Source organism: Rhodnius prolixus, unplaced genomic scaffold (genome assembly GCF_049639745.1).
Source record: "Rhodnius prolixus isolate KJV_2025 unplaced genomic scaffold, Rpr scaffold_4, whole genome shotgun sequence".
NCBI lineage: Eukaryota > Metazoa > Arthropoda > Insecta > Hemiptera > Reduviidae > Rhodnius > Rhodnius prolixus.
In genome coordinates this window covers 31,259,211-31,279,648 of record NW_027411614.1, presented here as the reverse complement: position 1 = coordinate 31,279,648, position 20,438 = coordinate 31,259,211, and the positions used below count along the sequence as shown (strand labels likewise).

Genomic DNA, 20,438 nt, shown 5'->3' with positions numbered 1-20,438 from the left:
TCTTTATGAATAAAAGTAGGATATTCTTAGGAATAACTTCAAACGGCATTGACAACTCGGTGGATACCTGAAGAAGCTTGCTCTGGAACGTGACAGACACAGATTCTACAAGTATGGAGGAGATTCCAGTTTATTTCCTGACGGAATGCGGGTCTATTTTTTTTCAGAGGTTAGATTGCTGGATAATTATCACAGGTTAGAGTAGCCTTACACTATACACTATTTGAGAACTCTCCCAGATTCTGAACATTCTCAGTGGTTGTCTTGGAGCGGGCAAGTCTTGCAGCCATTGTGGTCTGTGGAGGTCGCAGTACCCAGCTCCAGAAAATAACAGCTGTAATACAGATTTGAGAAAGTAAGTTTTTCTCAACCACCCAAACCTTCGGGAGAGAATGAAAAAGAGATTCATTTTCAATTTTTGATTGAAAATCAGTTTCAATGATATTAAATTTGTTACATTTGATAATTTTTTCCGTCCCAACACGTGATAGATTAGTTGTTCGGCAAATTCTATCTGCGAATCAGTAGCGAGGAGCAATATTTTAATAGAATGTAAAAGAAGAGTCTATGATTTTCATTTGGTATTTATTAGTTTAACCAAATAATTGCGTACTCTAAGACGAACAATTTTCACAATTGAGGAAGAAGTCAACAATTTAGGCAACATATATCTACCTATACTACCAACCGTGTTGCGCTACCGACCACTATTTTTGCCATGGTAGCCGAGCGGTTGGAAAGGTAGCTCGCAAAGCTAATATGTATTGTGGTACTTAGTTCGAAACATGGTCTAGGCCTTGGATTTTATTTAATGGTTAATAAGAGAACTTTGTAGTAAAGTATGTTTGATGGTCGCCTCCGTCCACGACATCTAATTTGGTAGTTGTACGTAAAGCTCGCCTGAAAAAATATGCATTATACTTTGCACCATTTTTTTGCCATTCCTTCTCCAATTTCTTATTCCCATTTCCTGTACAATGCCCTAAATCCCATCTACCCTCTTCAACATCCTCTTCTATGGCTCCCTTACGGTTTGCCCCTGAGTCTTTTTTTCGGAGTAGGGATTCCCTGATCAGGCGCACTCTCACAACTTGTCCCAACCATAACTTATTCTCTAGTTTTTCTTAATGAATGAAACCAGATCTCATTCCTGAAACAATACTCGGAGTTCTTTGTAAGAAATAAAATGATTTTTATCAAAAATTGTTAAAATGAGAAGTAAAAAGTAATTAAAAGTTCTGAACATTTTTAAGCAGTTTTAATTACTAATTATCGTTGATAAAATATTAATAATTAGTTAGCTAATTAGTTCTCTGCTAAGAACTACTTGAATGCACCCCCTTAGCACTGAGAATTTTGATTCATCGGCAAAATAATTAATGCATTCATTTGTTCCCTCTATGGGGATGGTAAGGTTAGAGAGTGGAATGTTGTCAAGTTAATAATAATTATAAGGACTCTGAACTGGTTACTAAGGTTACCAGTTCAATAGAATAGGATCAGATTCAAAAATGTATTTCTTGATCACTTCAGAAATAGTGTCGCAGTACAAGCTCTCAACTTAACAATCCAGCGAAATCTCCTTACCAGTTTGCTTAGGTGAACTGGATAGTATTTTATTTTACTCTTCATTACATAATTTCAAACGTATTGTCTGAATTTGAAGTTCATCTAATACTCTAGAATTTGAAGCAGTGAATTATTTAAACTTCATTACTTTCTACGTACGTATGTAAAACTAAAAAGTGTTTGAAATAATGCGAACATGAAATACACTTCACCTTGCGTTTAAACAAAATGCGTTTACTTATTCTTATTTATTGTTTCTTTTTACTGTTTCATTATTTATATTTCATTTTACATTGCCTAATTTAGTTTTCTTCATTTATTATTTTTTTATTTTCTTTACTGCATAATGCTACTTATGGCACTTATAACTTCTTTCTTATTAATTATTATGTGAGAATTATTGTTATTTACATTATTAATATTTTTTATGTCTTACTTATCTACGTAACTATGAAATATTGTTGTTTTTTGTATTTAGTTTTTGTTGCCAAACTCCTTTTAAAGGACTGAAAGCCCCTAAAAAATAAATGGTACTAATTTCTAACGCGTTCTCTATTACCTGCACTGGGATAGTTCCAGTTGTCAACCTACAATCTGTTTACACTTTTTATGAAAATAGAGCACGAAAAATGGCATTATTCAACGGCTTTTCTGACCGAAAACCTTACGTGGAAAGCCACTATCTGGGAGTTAACAATGTACTCGTAGTCATCTATGTCTAATGTCAATCCTTCGATCCATTTGTCTTCTATATTTACCCAACTTACTACATGCTTATAAAAACAGAATTCTTATGTTTCAAATATGTGTGGTTAAAAATCTAAATAGGATAATTAAAATTAAGGCAATTTATTAAAAATTAGAATGCTGTACATCTAATTAGTCCCCGAATTAGTTTTATTTTGCATTCGCAGTAAAAGAAAGTCAATGAATATTTCGCATCTGATTTTATATTTTAATTGCTACACAAAACTAATGTATATTTTTATATATTAGTTAAAAATGTATTCGTAATTAGAATGCTTCATCATTTTAGTTAATAATTTATAATTGCACCAAACATTTACGAACTTGCTGCGTTATGCATGTAAAACTCTCATCATTTCTAAATTTAGTATATAGACACTTATCTCTATCAACTGACGCAGAAACTTGTGCATGATGGTATAATGTTCATACAGGCCCTAAGGGGTTGTTAACGCTGGTTTTGTTGTGTTTATTAGTTATAAACAGAATTTACAGCTAAACATTTAATTACATTACATTACAAGCGTTCATGTACTCTTAGCAATTCCTCTTCCGTACATATCCATATTATATATAGAGAATAAAAAATTGTATTAAGTTGAATTAATTCAGGTAGTCATATTGCTGTGGCCGTTAGAGTTGAAAATATTCTAGGAACAATATTCTGTTCTCTTCAGATAGTAATTTATTTCGATTAGTAAATAAAGTGGCGCTCTTTTATATTAGAATTCGTATTGCCACTCTAGAACAGCGAGTCAGTAAATTGAAACAGGATATTAAATATTATGTATGTAGCTTACTTGTTGACCTTATCTTTTAGGACAAAGGAAAAAATGTTTGATTAAACTGTCGTAAGTTTTGACAGTTGTATTCAGAGTTGGGTGCATTCTAAGGTACATTTGATAGATATGTTGGTGATGTTAGTTCGTGTTGAGGTTAAACTCTGCTGTTTTCTTGAGTGGGTTTTGTCTTTGCACTTGTATTAGACTTCATAGTAACAACTCTTCCTTACTGCTGAGCCAAAGAGGAAGGCCCATCTCCGTATCTGCCAAACGTTTCGCGGTTCGATATAAACGTTTTTTCAAAACCTATAAAAAAAGAAAAATCATTGTAATCAATTGATTCAAATGCTTAAAATTGATTCGTAATTTGCCGTCAAAAACACAAAGTCTAGTTCTTGAAACTCATTTTATTTCTTTTCAGAAAAAATTTAAGCTAAAAAGGAATATTTTCTTGGTAAATTCACTTATTCCTAGAATGCAGTACAAAATGTATAACATTTATGAACAAAACAAAATATAAGTAACTACTTACTAAAATAAATACACTGAATTCCGTCTAAATTTTAAACTTCCATTTTCCAAATGAAGGCTACCCTTTGTGTTTATTTTAGCCTGGTCATAAAATTGGGTAACAGAGACAGAAAAAGTAGAAATCTAGACGAACTGGAAGCCAATTAAGTGTTTTTCCCTTATATTTTACATTTCATTTTTCTAATGAAGGCTATCCATTATGTTTATTTTAAGCCTGGTCATAAAATTGGGTAACAGAGACAGAAAAAGTAGAAATCTAGGAGAACTGGATGCCAATTAGGTGTTTTTCCCTTGTATTTTACATTTCATTTTTCAAATGTAGACTACCCTTTGTGTTTATTTTAGTCTGGTCATAAAATTGGGTAACAGAGACAGAAAAAGTAGATCAGAAAGTTGACATAGAAAAACAATATGTTATTGGAACAATACACTATAATCATTTTAACTACACTTTAGACAAGGTGTCAGCAAAGGCATCAGGATGATGTTTTGAAGCAATTTCAAGTAGGTAATTTCCAAAAATTTGAACAGCTCATGTCAAGAATTTATGATGTCTTTCACTTACAATCTGTTCACTGTTTTCAGCTTGTTCAGAATCATTACTCTATGCTTATAATATTAGCTATTTCCAAGTATCTACATGCTATCATGTGAACTGTGGGCTTCTTTTTTTGCATTATTGATAATACATTAACATATTGTATACAATAACTTAGTGATGTCAATGAAATGAAGTATCAAACTATTAATCATTAAAACTTTAATAATCGTTAAATAACAACCCTTGCTGCATACAAAATGGCGGGGAACAATACGTATGAGTATGTGTATACAATATGTGAGTATGAAACATAATCCCCCATATTTTTTTTAACTACTTCGCAAGGAGATAACCATTATTCCCAATTTTCTGTTCACCCTTACAATTTTATCATAGAAATCGAGGCATTAAGCAAGAAAAATCTTTTAGTTTTCATTTTTTATAGAGAAAAATTTTTATTGCATAATTTGATACTTGATTAAATACCTACGGAGGAAAAATTTGTAAAAAAATTTAAACTTTGATTTTTCATAAAAATAATTATCAATAAAGAATTGGCCAATCACAGTGAAGAATGGAAGTGTGAAAAGTAGGTGGTTGAAGAGCCAATCAGAAGTGAGAAAAGTTTATTAAACCACGCCTACCTTCCATGTATGTATGTTACACCACGCCTTTTTTAGCTCATAAAAAAATGGAAGATCTGTATAAAAATGTAAGTATAATGTGAATAAGATTTTTCATTTTTATACTTACTATTACTTTTGACAAGCGAAAGTATAAGCCAATATTAAACTAGCTTATACTAGCTTTAATTAACTTTATTAATTAAATTTTATTTTTAACCCTTAGCAATTAGATAAAGAAAAATAACAATCAATTTAATTGAAGAATGAACTCAAACCGTCTGTTTCCTTGCTATTGATGCGCTAAACTTGCACTTAAATCAGATGAAAAAAAAAATCGGTAAAGTACGTATGTTGTGTATGCATTTTTTAATTTTATTAAAAGATAACGTCATAATAATTATTTTTTCATAAGCACTTTTTAAATACCGGTGCATACCTCCTATTAAAATCAATCCAAGTTAAATGGGTGCTTCACTGATCAAATATTTTGTAAATGAGAATGGCCAGCATAAGGGTCTGTGACATCTAATAAATTCCAAACAATATTAATGAAAATTTAATACAGCAAAATTGCTTAAATGATATTAGAGTTATAAAATTTGAATAAAACTCATAACCTTTTTCGAACGTTTTTAAATAGTTGTAACTACGAGCAGAAGAATGAATTAAATGTTGGGTACTGCTAATTTGTCTACCTTTTTGCGGTTAATCAACCATTATGCTTTACTTTTTAACTGTAAGTTTTTGTTAAAGAGATACATTTTACTCTTGTGATGTCAATGAAATAGTTGTGCTTACAAAAGTCGCTGAAGTAGAACCCTAAATAACATCCATTTTTATATATTTTATGCAGGATTCCTTCCATTAAATTAAGCATAATGAACTCCATTTTTTTTCATAAATTATTAAAATTTTTGCTGTAAATAAATAAAATAAAGTTTTTTTATGATAAATTTATGTAATCAAATAAAAAAAAAGTTAAAGAAGAGCTTCATTTAATAATAATCTTGTTTTTGAGATTCAGTATTCCAGATTTCCTAAGTTTCGTCTCTTCAGTAACTTAATTTGCATCATTCTTGTAATCTCCTTCATCGACTTCTGCCTCCTTGCTTTTGAATCTTTATTATTTTTTATGTTTTCATTCCTTAAGTTTTATTCTCACTGGCTTTACTTTCCTATCCTTCGTTATATTCCAATCACGCTGTCGTTTGTCTTCGCTACGAATTTATCTTTTAGTTTTACTTTTAAGTTAGCTGTATCTTCATGCTTAATTAGTAATCTGACAATCTAGCTCTGAAGCATTCCCATTTAATGTAGATAGCGTCCTTTCTTTTAGACATCGTAGTATGTACGTCATACACTGATTTGGTGCAAGAGATAAATCTGAACTGTAAAAAATATTGTTTCCTTTACTAAAAATTCATTTACTGTGTACGTTCATTTTGTTAACAGCAACCGTTGTTTGTTAATGGAAAATTAAAATTCCTAGGTTTCTCACTTTATATTAAAAACATACGAGTTTTTATTTTCATTATTCGTTAGAATATAGAACGCAATAAATTATTTATAAAATAACAATGTGATGATATGTAGCTCTCTGATTTTAATATTTTATAATCAAAAGACACTGCTGTTTTTATTTTTTGCTACACATATATTTGTTTTGCTTTCAACTTCTGTAGCCGAAGTTCTCCATCGATAAACTGCTACTTTCGTGTCATGTTTTGTACATGACTCCCTTCTACAATGTAAAATGTACATTGCATCGCATTTTTTTTGCTCAATAAATTTACATATTCAAATTTCCAAACTTTTTCACGCAAATTTCTTTTTTTAAACAGACAGCACTCACTTTAACATTTTTTACAGCCATCTTGAAATTGAATATACATAAATTTATAGTTAAAATTAAATTGACCAACTTTCTACCTTTCAATAACAATAATAATTTATAACAACAACATTCAGGGAAGGGATTAGCTGAGTGGTTAGTGAATACTGGATTCCTACGCGGAGATCACAGGTTCAAATCCAGCTACTAGCTCTTGATTTTTTTTTTCTTTTAAGGTGCTTCTAAAAGCTCACTTTCCAGTGATGTCAGTGTTGTCTGTAGCTGAGATCACCTTCTAGAGGTCTCAATGCACTGAAAAGAATCTTCGGGCACCAATGACTACAGATGTTTTCGCACCTTAAATATTAACAGTCTTTAATATTATCTACAACATGCGCTGGTACTAACCACATAATAGGCTGAGATGGTATAGAATAGAAAGTATCTCGCTTCTAACATCATTTTCTTATCAAAATATTTAGAATGGAGAAATATGTTTGAGGTGTACACAAAGTTTGAAAATTGGAAAAAAATGATTTAAAAAAGAATCGTGAAGTGGTTCACTCAAATTGAATGTCAACATAGAAAATTACTACATATCGTTTTTTCAATTACAGTGTTGACAGACATCGTTGTCAATCTAAACAACAAATTTTCGATATGTCCAGATATCTATGAGAAAATAGAAAAAATTCTTACTGAAATATTGATGTATAAACTTGTTGTATCATGGGGATTCAGCGAAGAATGTTTCCGAATTTGCAATCTAAATTTAGAGTAAAAATAAAGTCAATTATAAATCTAGTTTTGTTTCACCGAATAGAAATTTCTTTCAAAACAGCTCAAAATCACTTAGTTTCTGATGATACTAGACGAAATTCTTTTTCAGTGAACGTTTATTGAGCCCAAAATTTCTAAACCTTTGTTTTTCCATTGTTTTAATAAGCTAATGGGTCATTTTAAGTATTGGCTTGCTTTGTAAAGAACACACATGAAAGATCTGTACTAATAATGTAGTATGATATATTTCAAATAATAAATCAGATGTGATTGTGACAAAATGTAGCGCTACTAAATGTTCTGGATCAGGAAGTAGAGAGAAGGCAATTTGTTTGATGCATATGCATTGGATATGGATTAAACACGGTGAATTAAATCCATTGAATGTTACTAATTACCAACACTGTAAACAGTGACAGCATATATAATTATGCTAATACGCTCGGTTTATATTAGTTTTAATAAATCCTTTATAGATATTGTAATGGATTATTCAATCCAAAGGGATCCTGTAAGCAAGTAATCGATATTTTGTTCGGATTAATATTTGTACATCAAGACGCTCTACAAATATAGCTGTATATCTTATCGTCAATTTCCACATCAGTTCTTTTAACGTGGTAAAAGAATTATATAAGCGCTAAACCTAGTACAGAGAAATCTGTTATTTAAACCCACATTCTGACATCCTCAAGTTGTGTTAACTATATTAAAATCAATTTGCGTCACGTTATGTTATTTTTTATTGATATTCACATCAATAAAATCAGTACCTCATGTAAATATGACGTGGGTACTGAACATTGACAAGGAAATAAAGTTGAAAAGTGCCGCCTTTTTATGTAATCTAAACGAATTTAAAATTAGAGTTGCGGATTTTGAAACACTGGATTAGGATAGGCAAATGTACAGGGTGGGGCAAAAGGTATGAACCGGTTTTAAAGGGATGTAAAACAAAAACAATTCAACTTACAGAAACTATGTTTATATTGTTTAATTCAGTACAGAATCTAGTTTTTTATGTTAAGTTTGAAAGATGATATCACGTAGGTGGCGGCCGTCAGCCGCGATGCACTCTTGAAGGCGAATTCTGAAGTTTTCAACCGCTCTTCTGCACATTATAGGTGGCTATTGCCGTAACTTCCTCTCTGATTCTGTCCTTAAGTTCTTCCTGGGTAAGTGGACGAAGTTTAAAAACTTTTTCTTTTATGTACCCCCCAAAGAAAAAAATCACAAATGCTCAAATCTGGTGAGCGCGCAGGCCACTCCACTCAATGTTGGAAGAGTTTTTTTGAATCTGTGCAGGAAGAATTGAGTGGAGCAACTAATCTGGGAGACCTCTGGTTCCAACAAGACGGGGCTACATCCCACACTGCTAGTATTTCAATGGCGAGATTGAGGCAAGTGTTCCTCCAGCTCCTCGTCTCTTTGAGGGGTAACGTGGAGTGGCCTGCGCGGTTTTTTTACATCGTCCACATACCCAGGAAGAACTTAAGGACAGAATCAGAGAGGAAGTTACGGCAATACCCATCGAAATCTGCAGAAGAGCGGTTGAAAACTTCAGAATTCGCTTGCAAGAGTGCATCGCGGCTGACGGCCGCCACCTACGTGATATCATCTTTCAAACTTAATGTAAAAAAATTAGATTCTGTACTGAATTAATCGGTAGTTGGACGTTAAGCCCCGCCTGAAAAAAAATGGCGATTACTTTACTTACTTACTGAATTAATCAATACAAACATAATTTCTGTAAGTTGAATTGTTTTTGTTTTACACCCCTTTAAAACCGGTTCATACCTTTTGCCCCACCCTGTAGGATTATGGATTTTTTTTTAGCGGAAGAAAAGAATTCAATATGTTTTTATAGTTGGGGTTTAGAAAAATGCGGCAGTAGAACCGTGAATTTCATAAAAGAATGTTGTTATGTTGCTACAACAGTTATGATGATGTAGCTTAGCATTAAACTCCACAAATTTTATAATACCCTGAAGAAGATAATAAATTTACCGAAACGTTGTTATGAAAAAAGAACTTTGTTTGTGAATTTATTGACCGCATTTCAATATTCCCAAAAATCATTATACAAAAATAATAATCCTAAAAAAATTCTTTCTCTAATACTTGATAAAAGAAAAAAAAATGTAGCGTTGGAGTATTGCATATTCAATAGTTTCTAAACTGTGCTTACTCAGCGCTTTCTGATTCATCCATAATGAAGGAGAACACTGCAGAGATGCCTTCTACTTTTTCAGCAGCTAACAGCCTTGGCCGCCTAAACTTATTTCAGTAAATCTTACCACTCCACTCTTCGCTCGGTTACTTGTAAATTACAGAAAAAAACTTATTCACTGTTTGTTAGCTGGTGAGTTTTTCTTTAATAAATCTATTCACTCTATCACAAGATTAATTAATGTAATATGAAGTGTATCAAAATAAAAACACGAGGAAATTTAAAAAGAAAAAGAAATGATACGACAATAGCTTACCAGTTGGTAGTTTCTGATTGTATCCTACGTCCAGCTTCCACTAATTAACAAACAGTATTGCCAATGAATTTGTTTTTGCTAAATATTGTCAAAAATATCTTAGAATACCGTTCGAATTTCTATGAATGAAAGTGTAATAATTGAACGATATCAAATCACCTTTTTATTAGTCCAATAGGCGTGGCCTATTCAAAGAAGCTGTTTCTACTTAGTATGCTCGTCTTTTTATTGGTTCAAACAGGCCGCCCACATTTTTCACACTTCCAATGTAATTATTCAATTCTTGATTGCTAATTATTTTCTTGTAAAATGGTATTAAAAATTTTTCCCTTAGCGGTATTTCATAAATTATCGAATTCTGCTAGAAAAAAATTCTTTAAAAAAAATAAATTTACCACAATTTTTTCTTGATTAACTCTTGCACCTATACATTCACACGACTCAGAAAACCCCAGATTAGGATTTTCCATGAAGCCTAACCTTTACTGCCAACTAAAAAAAATAAATAACCTAGGTATATCTTTCAGCTTTGGTCAGCAGCAAACAAGTTTTGTTCAGGCAAGATTGTGTTAGGATATGTACTTTCGGTTAGACTAAAATAAAAAAATTAAAATTACGAACTTTTGACAAAGAATTTCTTTTAAATGCTTCCTTAGGTTCAAACTTTGCCATTTCCTTTGTGAGAAAACAAGAAGAAAAACTTAAAAACTAACTTCACTGAGCATAAAATTGGTTTGCTTGATTTTTGTACTGCTGCCAGCACTGAAAGAAAGAAAAATGTTCAACATTAATTAAAATTTCAAAAAAAAAAAGAGCAATAATTGATTTATTGAAAACTTTCTTAAGCTCTATTAAAAGTTAATTTCTTCTTGAAACTTCTTGCTTAAATTCACTAGGGACTTATCTATCGTGTCTCACACTGTGCAGAAAGAAGCACGTAAGCATAGTATGGACCAGGCAGCCAGGCGACAGTCTTGTAGGTTCTGTCAAGAGGAAGAAGACACGGGAGCTAAATATTTGTCTGTGTGAAGGCCTTCTATTGTCTAATAAAACAGTTAATAGGGGCCTTCTAACTAGTGGGTGTCATAATAGATACTGTGGGTCGCGGAGGAGAATGCTTTATAGCTAATTCTCGTAGACAGATCTAATCTTGAAAACACCTTCAGGAATCTCCAGTAATGTCATTTAAAATATTTTGTAAAATTGAGGAAAGATTGAAGACAACAAAAGGCGAGAGAAAACATCTCATAAAATATTAAAGAATAAAATACGTAGAAGACAAAAGAAGAATGAAAGCAGAAGTAATCTACTTTTTACTCTTTGTTTTAATAGAAGACTCTTAGTTGAGGAACATTTCCTGCTGATGTTAGATAGGTAATGTAGAGATAATAACTGGATTGTGCTTGTGTAAAGAAAAATAGAAGAAATTATCAGTAGTCTGAGACTATGGGCGCGTTCTTTTACCTTAGAAAGGAATAAGAAGAGAATATAAAAAGATGGTCTAACTAAATGAATTGTAACAGAGAATATGTAGCGCCAGGTAAAAGAGATTGTAGACGCGAAGCTCTGTGCCATTGCCCGCCACTATTACCCTTTTTCCCCGGCGGCGGCTATATAGGGGCGCGCGCACTCTATCAGCGAAGCCCCGGCTTGGTTGCACTTAACTCCCGCCCTACACCCTCCTGCTATCCCTATTCAGCACAAACCTTATCAACACAAATTGCATCACATTCCTCCTCCTCCTATTTCCTTCCTCATCCGCTAGATTTTACCCGCTTTTTCCTTCCTGATTCTCTCTTTCACTCCATCAATCTATATCTACTTTCCTCTACCCCTTCTCTACCCCACTTGTTTATGTTTGTACTAATACTTTTCCTTCAAGCTCTTTTACTCTTCAATAGTGACGTCAATAAAATTAAAAAGAGTAATTCTTGCCTGATTTTATTTATTTATTTATTTTTCAAGCAAAATCTTGAGATCTGGCTTCAGAATAGGCCACTTCTGGCAGAGTGTACTCTTGTAAATAGCCACAATAGTTCTGAAGATTTTTATGAACCACATAACTTAGCTCTGCTCATTCGTTGAAATGAATTACACGTTTTTAATCATTTTTCTTCTGTTTTTGTGTGCTTACATTTAAAAATCAGGTTGGTCTAGTGATAGAGTTGGGAATAAACCATTGTGACTGAAATTTGAAAGTCGTTCTGCTGTTCTGCTACGATAAGTTAAGGTGATAGTAATGCTGTTGGGGTGAAAAAATAGGGCTGACCGTGAATGAAAGTAAAACTAAGTACATGAATGTCAGTCCGAATCATAATACAGTTGTAACCCAACATTTAGAAATGGAAGGTTATCGTTTTGAAAAGGTAAAGTCGTTTACTTCCTTGGGGGGGGGGCTGGGCTCAATTGTGAAAATAAGATTATCTCGGAGGTAGATAGGAGGATTATGACCGGTAACCGCGCTTACTTCGCTAATATTAAACTCTTACGTTCGGCCTTATTGTCACGTAAAACAATAAGTAAATTTGTACAAAACATTAATAAGACCAGTCGTGACTTACACCTCCGAAACATGGACCCTATGTACGGTTACCATAAAAATGTTGAAAGTCTTCGAAAGAAAAATGCTGATATATGGACCCTTATGCGAGGGAGGTGAATGGAGGATAAGAAAAAATATAGCTATATGAGCTATATGGAGATTGTGATATTGTGAATTTTTTTAAAGCTAGAAGAATAGAATGGTTATCCATATAGTAAGAATGCGATAAAAGAAGACGATAGAATGCCGAAGAAAATCTTTTTGTCCACCATGCAAGGCAAAAGAGGAAGAGGACGTGTGGAGAACGATCTGAATACATTGGATGTTAGAAATTGGAAAAGGAAAACCGAGTGCACAGAGCAATGGCTTAATGTTGTTAAGGAAGCCAAGGCCCACCCCAGGGGAGTAGTGCTGTATAGTAAAGTAAAGTAAATGTTGTTGGGGTGAAAATAAAGATGAAATCCACAAACTAACAACAACTCGCTATACATTCAAATAAATTTACATTGTTCAATCAAGCGAATTTAAGTACTCGGTAGAATTTAAGTAATCAATTTAAGTAGGTTGGTAGCATTAGCGATTGATAACATTAAATCTGTGCAAAAGTTACAATGGAGTTCACTTTAGCGATATTCTGGGGGTTCCTGTCAGGTTATAGTAGAAACCTGCAGCCTACTTAGCTAAAGTCAGTAGATGGTACTTCTTAAATTTTCATTTATTGTCCACACTCTCTAATACTATTCTCCAAAACGTTCTACAAGATCTCATATGTAACCGAAGAATCAAAATCTAAAATTTAGAAAAAGTTTTGTCACTCTTCCTTTATGCAGAAATTCTTTTGTCGTCGAGTGTAACGCTGTTGGTCTCATGATCATCTCCGATAGTAATAATGTAAGAAAGTCCAGCGAGGGTGTGTTGCAAGTTGGTAGCTTCTATCCTCCAGCTGATCCAGTCATGAAGACTTCTTACTTCATATTCACAGATTACTTTTTATTTTTGTTGATTGTGGCTAAAATATAAAAATTAAATGACTTACATTCGTAATATATTTTGATTACGTATATTTCATCCTTTCTTATAACTTATATTCTTATATTGAATGCAAGGGTTTCAAACAGAATAAAAAGCTCGATCATTGTTCATAATTTCATTGAACAATTAAATAATTTGTACTTTTATTTGAAGGAGTTGATTCACTAAGAGAAATAAGAACAACCACTACAATGATGAATTCTTATTATTTTATTTTATTCTCAACAACATGGGTTAAGGCAGTCAAAAGACACAACGCTATATGAATATAAAACAAAAACCTCTAGCTTCAATATTTTTTTTACATTCAATATATCACACATATGTTTTATCATCTGTCCGTATTATTATAATTATTTAATAATTAATATGATTTTAACCAATTAAAATATTCGCCCACAGCTCGTCCAACCTGACCTTGATTGGTCTCACAATCAAACAGTAATTCTTAGCAAAATTAAAATTAAAATTATGAAAATAAATAACAATAACATTAGAATCCAAAACAGAAATTAGAAAAGTACAAAACATTAAGTTTGAAAAATTAAGCAAACTTAAAACAAATAAGTTCAATAGTCTGCAATTGGCTAACTATTAGGTAACCACGGTTTCATGTTCATAGGTGAACTTTTATGGAATTTAGTAAATCCATTGGGATTGAAGCCAGAACCCCCATCGAAAACTAACTTAACTGGCTTGTGGTATTGGGAAAAAAACGAGTAGCATGCTTGCCATTTAATAACTTCATAAGCGTTAGCTGTACGCATTGGATAACATTTATTGTCGAACTGTTTCTGCACAAGGATCGAACCATAGCCTTGTGCACTTGCATCACAGTGCAACTCAGTAAGTGCAGTGGGTGAATAAATAGCTATCAGCGACTCTGATATTAGGAAATTCTTAAGTCGCTCAAAACAATTTGATTCTTCTTCGGACCATACGAAATTGATTTTAGATTTCAACAACTTATATAGTGGCTGGGCGACAATAGCAAAGTTATGAATAAATTTTCGGAAATAAGAAATTAATCCTAAGAAGCTATGCAATTCGCGAAAATTTTTGGGTATTGGGTAATTTGCAACTGCAGCAACATTTGCTGTGGAGGGACAAATCCCTTCACCATCCACTAAATACCCTAAGTGACAATCGGGTTTAACTGTGAGTGCTAGCTCTAAATTTGTTACGGGCTCTTTAGGTTTTTCAACATCATTATAATTTTCTTTAATAATATTTTTGACTTTACTTTGAATTTCTAATGATAATTCATTATTTATATCCAAATCAGGTTCATTAAGTTTTACGTTATTGGAAATATCAATATTTAAAATATCAGAAATACATTCACCTATCGGTTCTTCAACTAATGTACTTTTAACGTCAATATAAACATTATTACCCTGAAACTTAACCTGTATTCCATCATATGACAGGAAATCTCGACCTAATAAACAGATAGAATTTATAGTATTTTCCGGAACAACATAGAAAGTAATTGGAATTTTAATTGAATTAACAGATACATTTTGTTTAAGCTCTCCTAATATATTTAATTTACTTTTATTGACTCCTTCAAATTGAAATTTACGCGTATACGGACTTATAATAACATTAACAGGCAAAATATGTTCAGAAATTAGAGAAATTGGGCTACCACTGTCTAAAGTAGCGTTAATTTCTACGTCGTTTACCTCTAGCTTAATTTTTACTTCATAGGTTGGTGCTAACGATGAGCTCTCTGCAATCCAGCCAATCTCCTTATGCGTAGTACCTTCCGTGAGCTGTCTCGATGTGGGACCTATTCGTGGACAGTCCTTTTTTTGATGTCCTTGAGATCCGCATTTGAAACAGGAATTAGGTTCTCGTTTCGGAGCCGTGCATGCTGAAGAAACATGACCCATTTTCCCGCAGTTGTAACATCGAACTACATTCGCCACACTCGTAGTACCTGCATTTTTCACTCTTCTTTCCTGCACTGACTCTGGAAATTTCTTGAATGCTAACGATTGACATTTCTCTTGATGTACTTTACTGCTTAACTTTATTTCTTCATAAATATCAATTCTTTTCTTAAATTCTGCAACCGTAGAACAGCCAAAAAGAACAACTTTGTTTCTAATGTCATCATTGATGCCGTCGATTGTATATTTAATTAATGCATCATCTTCGATACTACCCCTTCCTGCCAGTTCACGCATGTGACAAAAGTATTCTTTAAGTGTCTCTTCTTTTTTCATTTTTCTGTTAACTAGCATCTGATGTAGAGTAGCACTATTTATCGTAGTTGGAAATTCAGCTCTTAAGACCCTCTTCAAATTAACCCAGCTGTTGATATTCGGCTCACAATTAATTACTGTTTTTGCAAATCCTTTTATCGATTTCTTGGCATATATAAAAGTTTCCAAATCGTTCCATTTCAATAATTTCCTCATATCTTCAAATTCTTTAATCCACCGATTAGCGGTGTAATTGTCACTACCGGTGAAAGGACGAATAGAATCTTCTATATCTCTTAATAAAAATTTGGGATGGTAACACAACTCTGAATTACTTCTTTCTTCATCTTCTTTATTTTCTTCTTCTTTTACATCTTGCTCGTCAGTATCTTCATCTTCTTGCTCATTAACCGCTTCATTTAATATTTTTAAATTTTCTAAATTCATTAGACTTGTACAAATACGTTTGGATAGTTCGTCCGCATTTCCGTCATGGTCAATGTTAAGAATATTGCAGATTAGTGTAAGGTCACCATCAGTTAAATTTTCATGTATGAATTTAAGTTTGGCCTTATATTCTTCTGAATCCAACAAGAAACTAAATCCTTCAAATTTTCTGAGTCTAGCTCTTTTCTGACGATTTCCTTCGCACTTAAAAATTAATAAGTGGAGTGCTCGAATAGCGTTAATGGTAGAATTGCTAATATTTTTGTTAATTCTATTAATTTCTCCTAATGACGTCATATTTGCAAATAAATTAAACCAATGTAGTATATAACTGAATTTTACTTACGGCCGATGAACAATCTGAATTGCTATTACTTCCTCGCAAATCAATTAGTTTATACGACAACTCTTCACTATTTTTCAATGTTCAATTCGTTTCCTTTTCTTTGCAATATAACTTTATCTGCCTCTGATCAACTTTATCTGCCTCGTACCAATTTGATCTGCCTCGAACCAATTTGATCTGCCTCGAACCCCACACCTGAAGCTGAAGGAGTTGATTCACTAAGAGAAATAAGAACAACCACTACAATGATGAATTCTTATTATTTTATTTTATTCTCAACAACATGGGTTAAGGCAGTCAAAAGACACAACGCTATATGAATATAAAACAAAAACCTCTAGCTTCAATATTTTTTTTACATTCAATATATCACACATATGTTTTATCATCTGTCCGTATTATTATAATTATTTAATAATTAATATGATTTTAACCAATTAAAATATTCGCCCACATATTCAATAATTAATTAAAAGTTGGGGCATTTATTAGCTGGATAAGTTTTACTAATTAAATAGCAAAATTAACTGTTTTTTATTCTAATCTTTCGATTAATGAAGACATTTTTTTAATTTTATTTTCTTTGAATATGCATACATTATCCTTACCTTAAAACCTCTTGTAAGCCCGGTTACTCTCTCTTGAGTTAGGTACCCTTGAAGGCCACTCGTTGCCTCATTTGCTAACTGTTCGGTTAAATAAGTTCGCTATGATTGTTGTAGTATTATTTTGTGTATTGCATTGCTATTGATTTCTTACTAAGAAGAAATTTAACTTTTAACCAAGAACGACAATATAGTTGAGTTCATGGAAATAATAATATTAATATCTAATAATAATTAGTTATATCTTTAATTAAAAGTAAATATTACTTTAATTAGCCAACTTTTACTTGTTTACTAATGAAGTAGTGGGTAAGGAGAAAATAAATTAAGATAGGGGTAAGGATATGACTATTTGTAATCTAAGGTTCATAAACATCTAAGATGATTTACGAGTACTTCCGGATTCATCCATCACTAATAGTTCACATTAATAATCCACGGTAGCCGAGCGGTTAGAGGCGAGACCTGCGAAGCTAATGTGTATTGTGGTACTGGGTTCGATTCCCCGGTCTTAGGCTTTGGATTTTATTTAATGGTTAATAAAAGAAATTTACAGTAAAGTATGTTTGCTAGTCGCCTTCGTCCACGACCACCTAATTAGTAGTTGCGACGTTAAGACCCGCCTGAAAAAATAGGTGATTACTTTACTTTACTACATGCCTTTGAGAAATAGGTGAAATAAATAACGGTTTTCTCTCGGTTAGATATGAAGGTGTTTTCTGATAGCCAATAATCGTAACAATGGTTAAGTTGAAGCAATGACACTTACTTTTTATTAGTGCCTTTCTAGATCGAGTAGCTGATTTGACTAAACACAGTAAAGAAAAAAGTCCAATTTCGAGCTGCGTAGTAAAAATAGTTTCTACTCAAAAAACTGCTTAAATTGGAATTATTGCCAATTTCTCAACACAATTATTCAATTAAATAAGATTTAATCAGTCGAGCTTACATATTATACACTGTTTATTAAATATTACACCATAGGGAATAACCTGGTTTTAAATGAGGAATTTTTTTCATTTATATGAAAATAAAAGGGTAACAAGTAAATTCCATTACTTGCAATTCAATGAAAAAATGTTTAGAACTGGAAAATGAAAATAAATTATTTATTTATATTTTTCGAGAGAGACTTTTAATTAAATTAAAAATGGTAAATAATGCTCTTGTTTTAAGCGATTTTAAAACGTACAACAAAACAATAGTTACAATTTAAATTAACAATTTCTAAAAAAAAGACAATTTAGGAAACCAAAATAAATGTTGAAGACAGCCACCGAATGAAATATTCCTATTCTGGACAAATTAATTGATTGTACAACATGAACATATGGAGAATACACAATGCAATTATTTCTTAATCAGAAAAAAATATATACAAATATATATGTACATAAAAACACATAAAAGAAAGAAGTTTGTAAATTGTTTAAACATTCTACTAGGGGAATATATTTTGTCATACTGTTTTGTTAATACTATCCAAGCCGATAAATGTCGCTTAGCAAAGCTGTCAGTTTAATTGATTAAGCTGAGTTTGGTAATCCTTTAGTTAAGCTCCATACTTTATACGAACTATACAGAGAGGAACGTCTTCATTCAATTCGATGCCATGGCTTTACTAATTTTCCTCTGTGAAACATGATTGAATTTCAGCACTCTAGGTACTAGTTCTAACTATTTCTCAAGTTTGAGAAACAAGTTACTATCCCTTTTACAAAAGAAATATGATGGAAATACTCGTAATAGGGAAAAAATACGGCTTGCCGTCAACTGGAGGTTGATGCGTAATTTCTTCAAAATAATCTCTTGGGTGAATTGTAACAAGATTTTAATAATTAAAAATAAAGTGTAATAAATGTATTGAATAGTCATTTTAATTTTAATTACATTTATAACGCATATTGATTACCTAACTAATAACCTAACTGGATGAAATTGTTTTAATTTCAAATGTAATGAAAATGTTAATGAACATAAAGTATCTAAACATTATTTGAAACTTATTCTATGGAAAACAATGGTCCGAATATTCAGTTCTTTAATTAATTTGTGTTTGTACTTACTTATGGTCCTCGCTAACTTAAACCCAATGATATTCTCACACCTAAGAAGCAGTCGACAAAAAGGGATGCTGTTCCAAAAAAAAAAAGAAGTATGACCTAAATAAGGGGTGTACTTAAAATGGAACAACTCTCCGTGAAGTTCTGTCATTTCGATGATGACTGGACAATAGACTTGCAAGGTTTGACAGAATGGTACGATAATAAAACAAGTCAAATGTCAAGCCAGTACCACAGATTTGTTGATATACTCGTAATGGTTGTTGATCCAATATACATCACCAGCTGACATAACCATCTGGAAATATTGGCTGTACACAATCATGAATGCCAGAGAGCTACTAAGCAACATCGATGCTTAATCCAGTAGAGCGTATTTTTTAAATAATTTATTCAAAAATCGATTGTCTTAGGTATAATTATTGGTAGGTTCAGACTGTTTAATCGTAGACAAGTAATTCGAAACGATTTGTCTGTAAACAAATCTGCATTTATGTGGTGAAATTCTGTTAATTATAAAATTAGGGGAGTTTCGAAAAATATTTTGAGTAGTCTCAGCCTTTGGAACCTTATTGAAAGCTATGTGCATTCCGCGGCTCACTGTAACGACCAATTTTTTAATATTTCAATAAAGAATCTATTTCTTTTCTCGCCTTATTGACACAAATTTGGGCATCACAGGTACAATATAAATTAATTCTTCTTTTACTCCTGTACTCTTGCCAACATATTTATAAAAATTTAGAAGTGTAGGATTTTGCATGATTAACAGAACTAAGCATACAAATCGATGAAATTCGCCCTAGCTAGATAGACTCAACCAACTTTCTTGCAAATACTAGTTTAGTGTAGCAGTTCAAACTGATGAATTAATTCTAGCTTAAACAATAAAATTTAAGAGTGCCAATGAATTGATTAATTGTGAACATCTTAAACAATTTTTTGTTTGTTTAATAATTAGAACACAATTGATAAAAATATAGTCAATCAGTTAGGAAATATTAATAAAGATATTGTAATTGTTAAAGTAAATGAAACAATGCTATACATTGACGAAATGACTCTCTATCAATTGATTACTACGAATGCATTGATTTTACAATTAGCGATATAAATAGACAGATAATTTGCTCTGTCAGTGTAAATAGGTACATGTTCTAAAACGCTGAATGTTTACGAGCTTGATCTATCCATAGTTTGGCTTGTTATGTGAAAATAATGTGCTTTGCGCCTTTTAAATGGCCGTGTAGAACTCTTCATTGATTGTCAGAACTGAATCGATTTATTGCTAGTTAAT

General features: G+C 32.2%; 2 protein-coding genes across 11 annotated transcripts in view; one reads left to right on the top strand and one right to left on the bottom strand.

Moving 5' to 3' along the window:
- The window catches only part of LOC141455366 (uncharacterized), a 140,811-nt gene that overhangs the window by 10,286 nt on the left and 110,087 nt on the right, over positions 1-20,438 (top strand). The gene's annotated exons all lie outside the window — the stretch shown is intronic.
- Dek (protein) lies at positions 2,486-19,408 on the bottom strand. 9 transcript variants are annotated; one of them, XR_012459226.1, is made up of 8 exons: positions 19,145-19,408; positions 10,515-10,655; positions 10,053-10,251; positions 9,894-9,971; positions 9,596-9,726; positions 5,414-7,393; positions 5,233-5,321; positions 2,487-3,404 (listed from the first exon to the last, which is right to left on the bottom strand). XR_012459226.1 is itself a non-coding variant. In XM_074130347.1 (5 exons), exon 3 carries the CDS (start codon positions 16,422-16,424, stop codon positions 14,055-14,057), a length of 2,370 nt encoding a protein of 789 aa, XP_073986448.1. In that variant the 5' UTR covers positions 16,425-16,691; positions 17,082-17,159; positions 19,145-19,408; the 3' UTR covers positions 10,053-10,251; positions 10,515-10,655; positions 13,472-14,054. The 9 variants fall into 9 exon arrangements, 8 of the variants coding, with proteins under 8 accessions (XP_073986452.1, XP_073986448.1, XP_073986450.1 ...); XM_074130347.1 differs by lacking the exons at positions 2,487-3,404; positions 5,233-5,321; positions 5,414-7,393; positions 9,596-9,726; positions 9,894-9,971 and adding exons at positions 13,472-16,691; positions 17,082-17,159; XM_074130349.1 differs by lacking the exons at positions 2,487-3,404; positions 5,233-5,321; positions 5,414-7,393; positions 9,596-9,726; positions 9,894-9,971 and adding exons at positions 13,472-16,674; positions 17,082-17,159.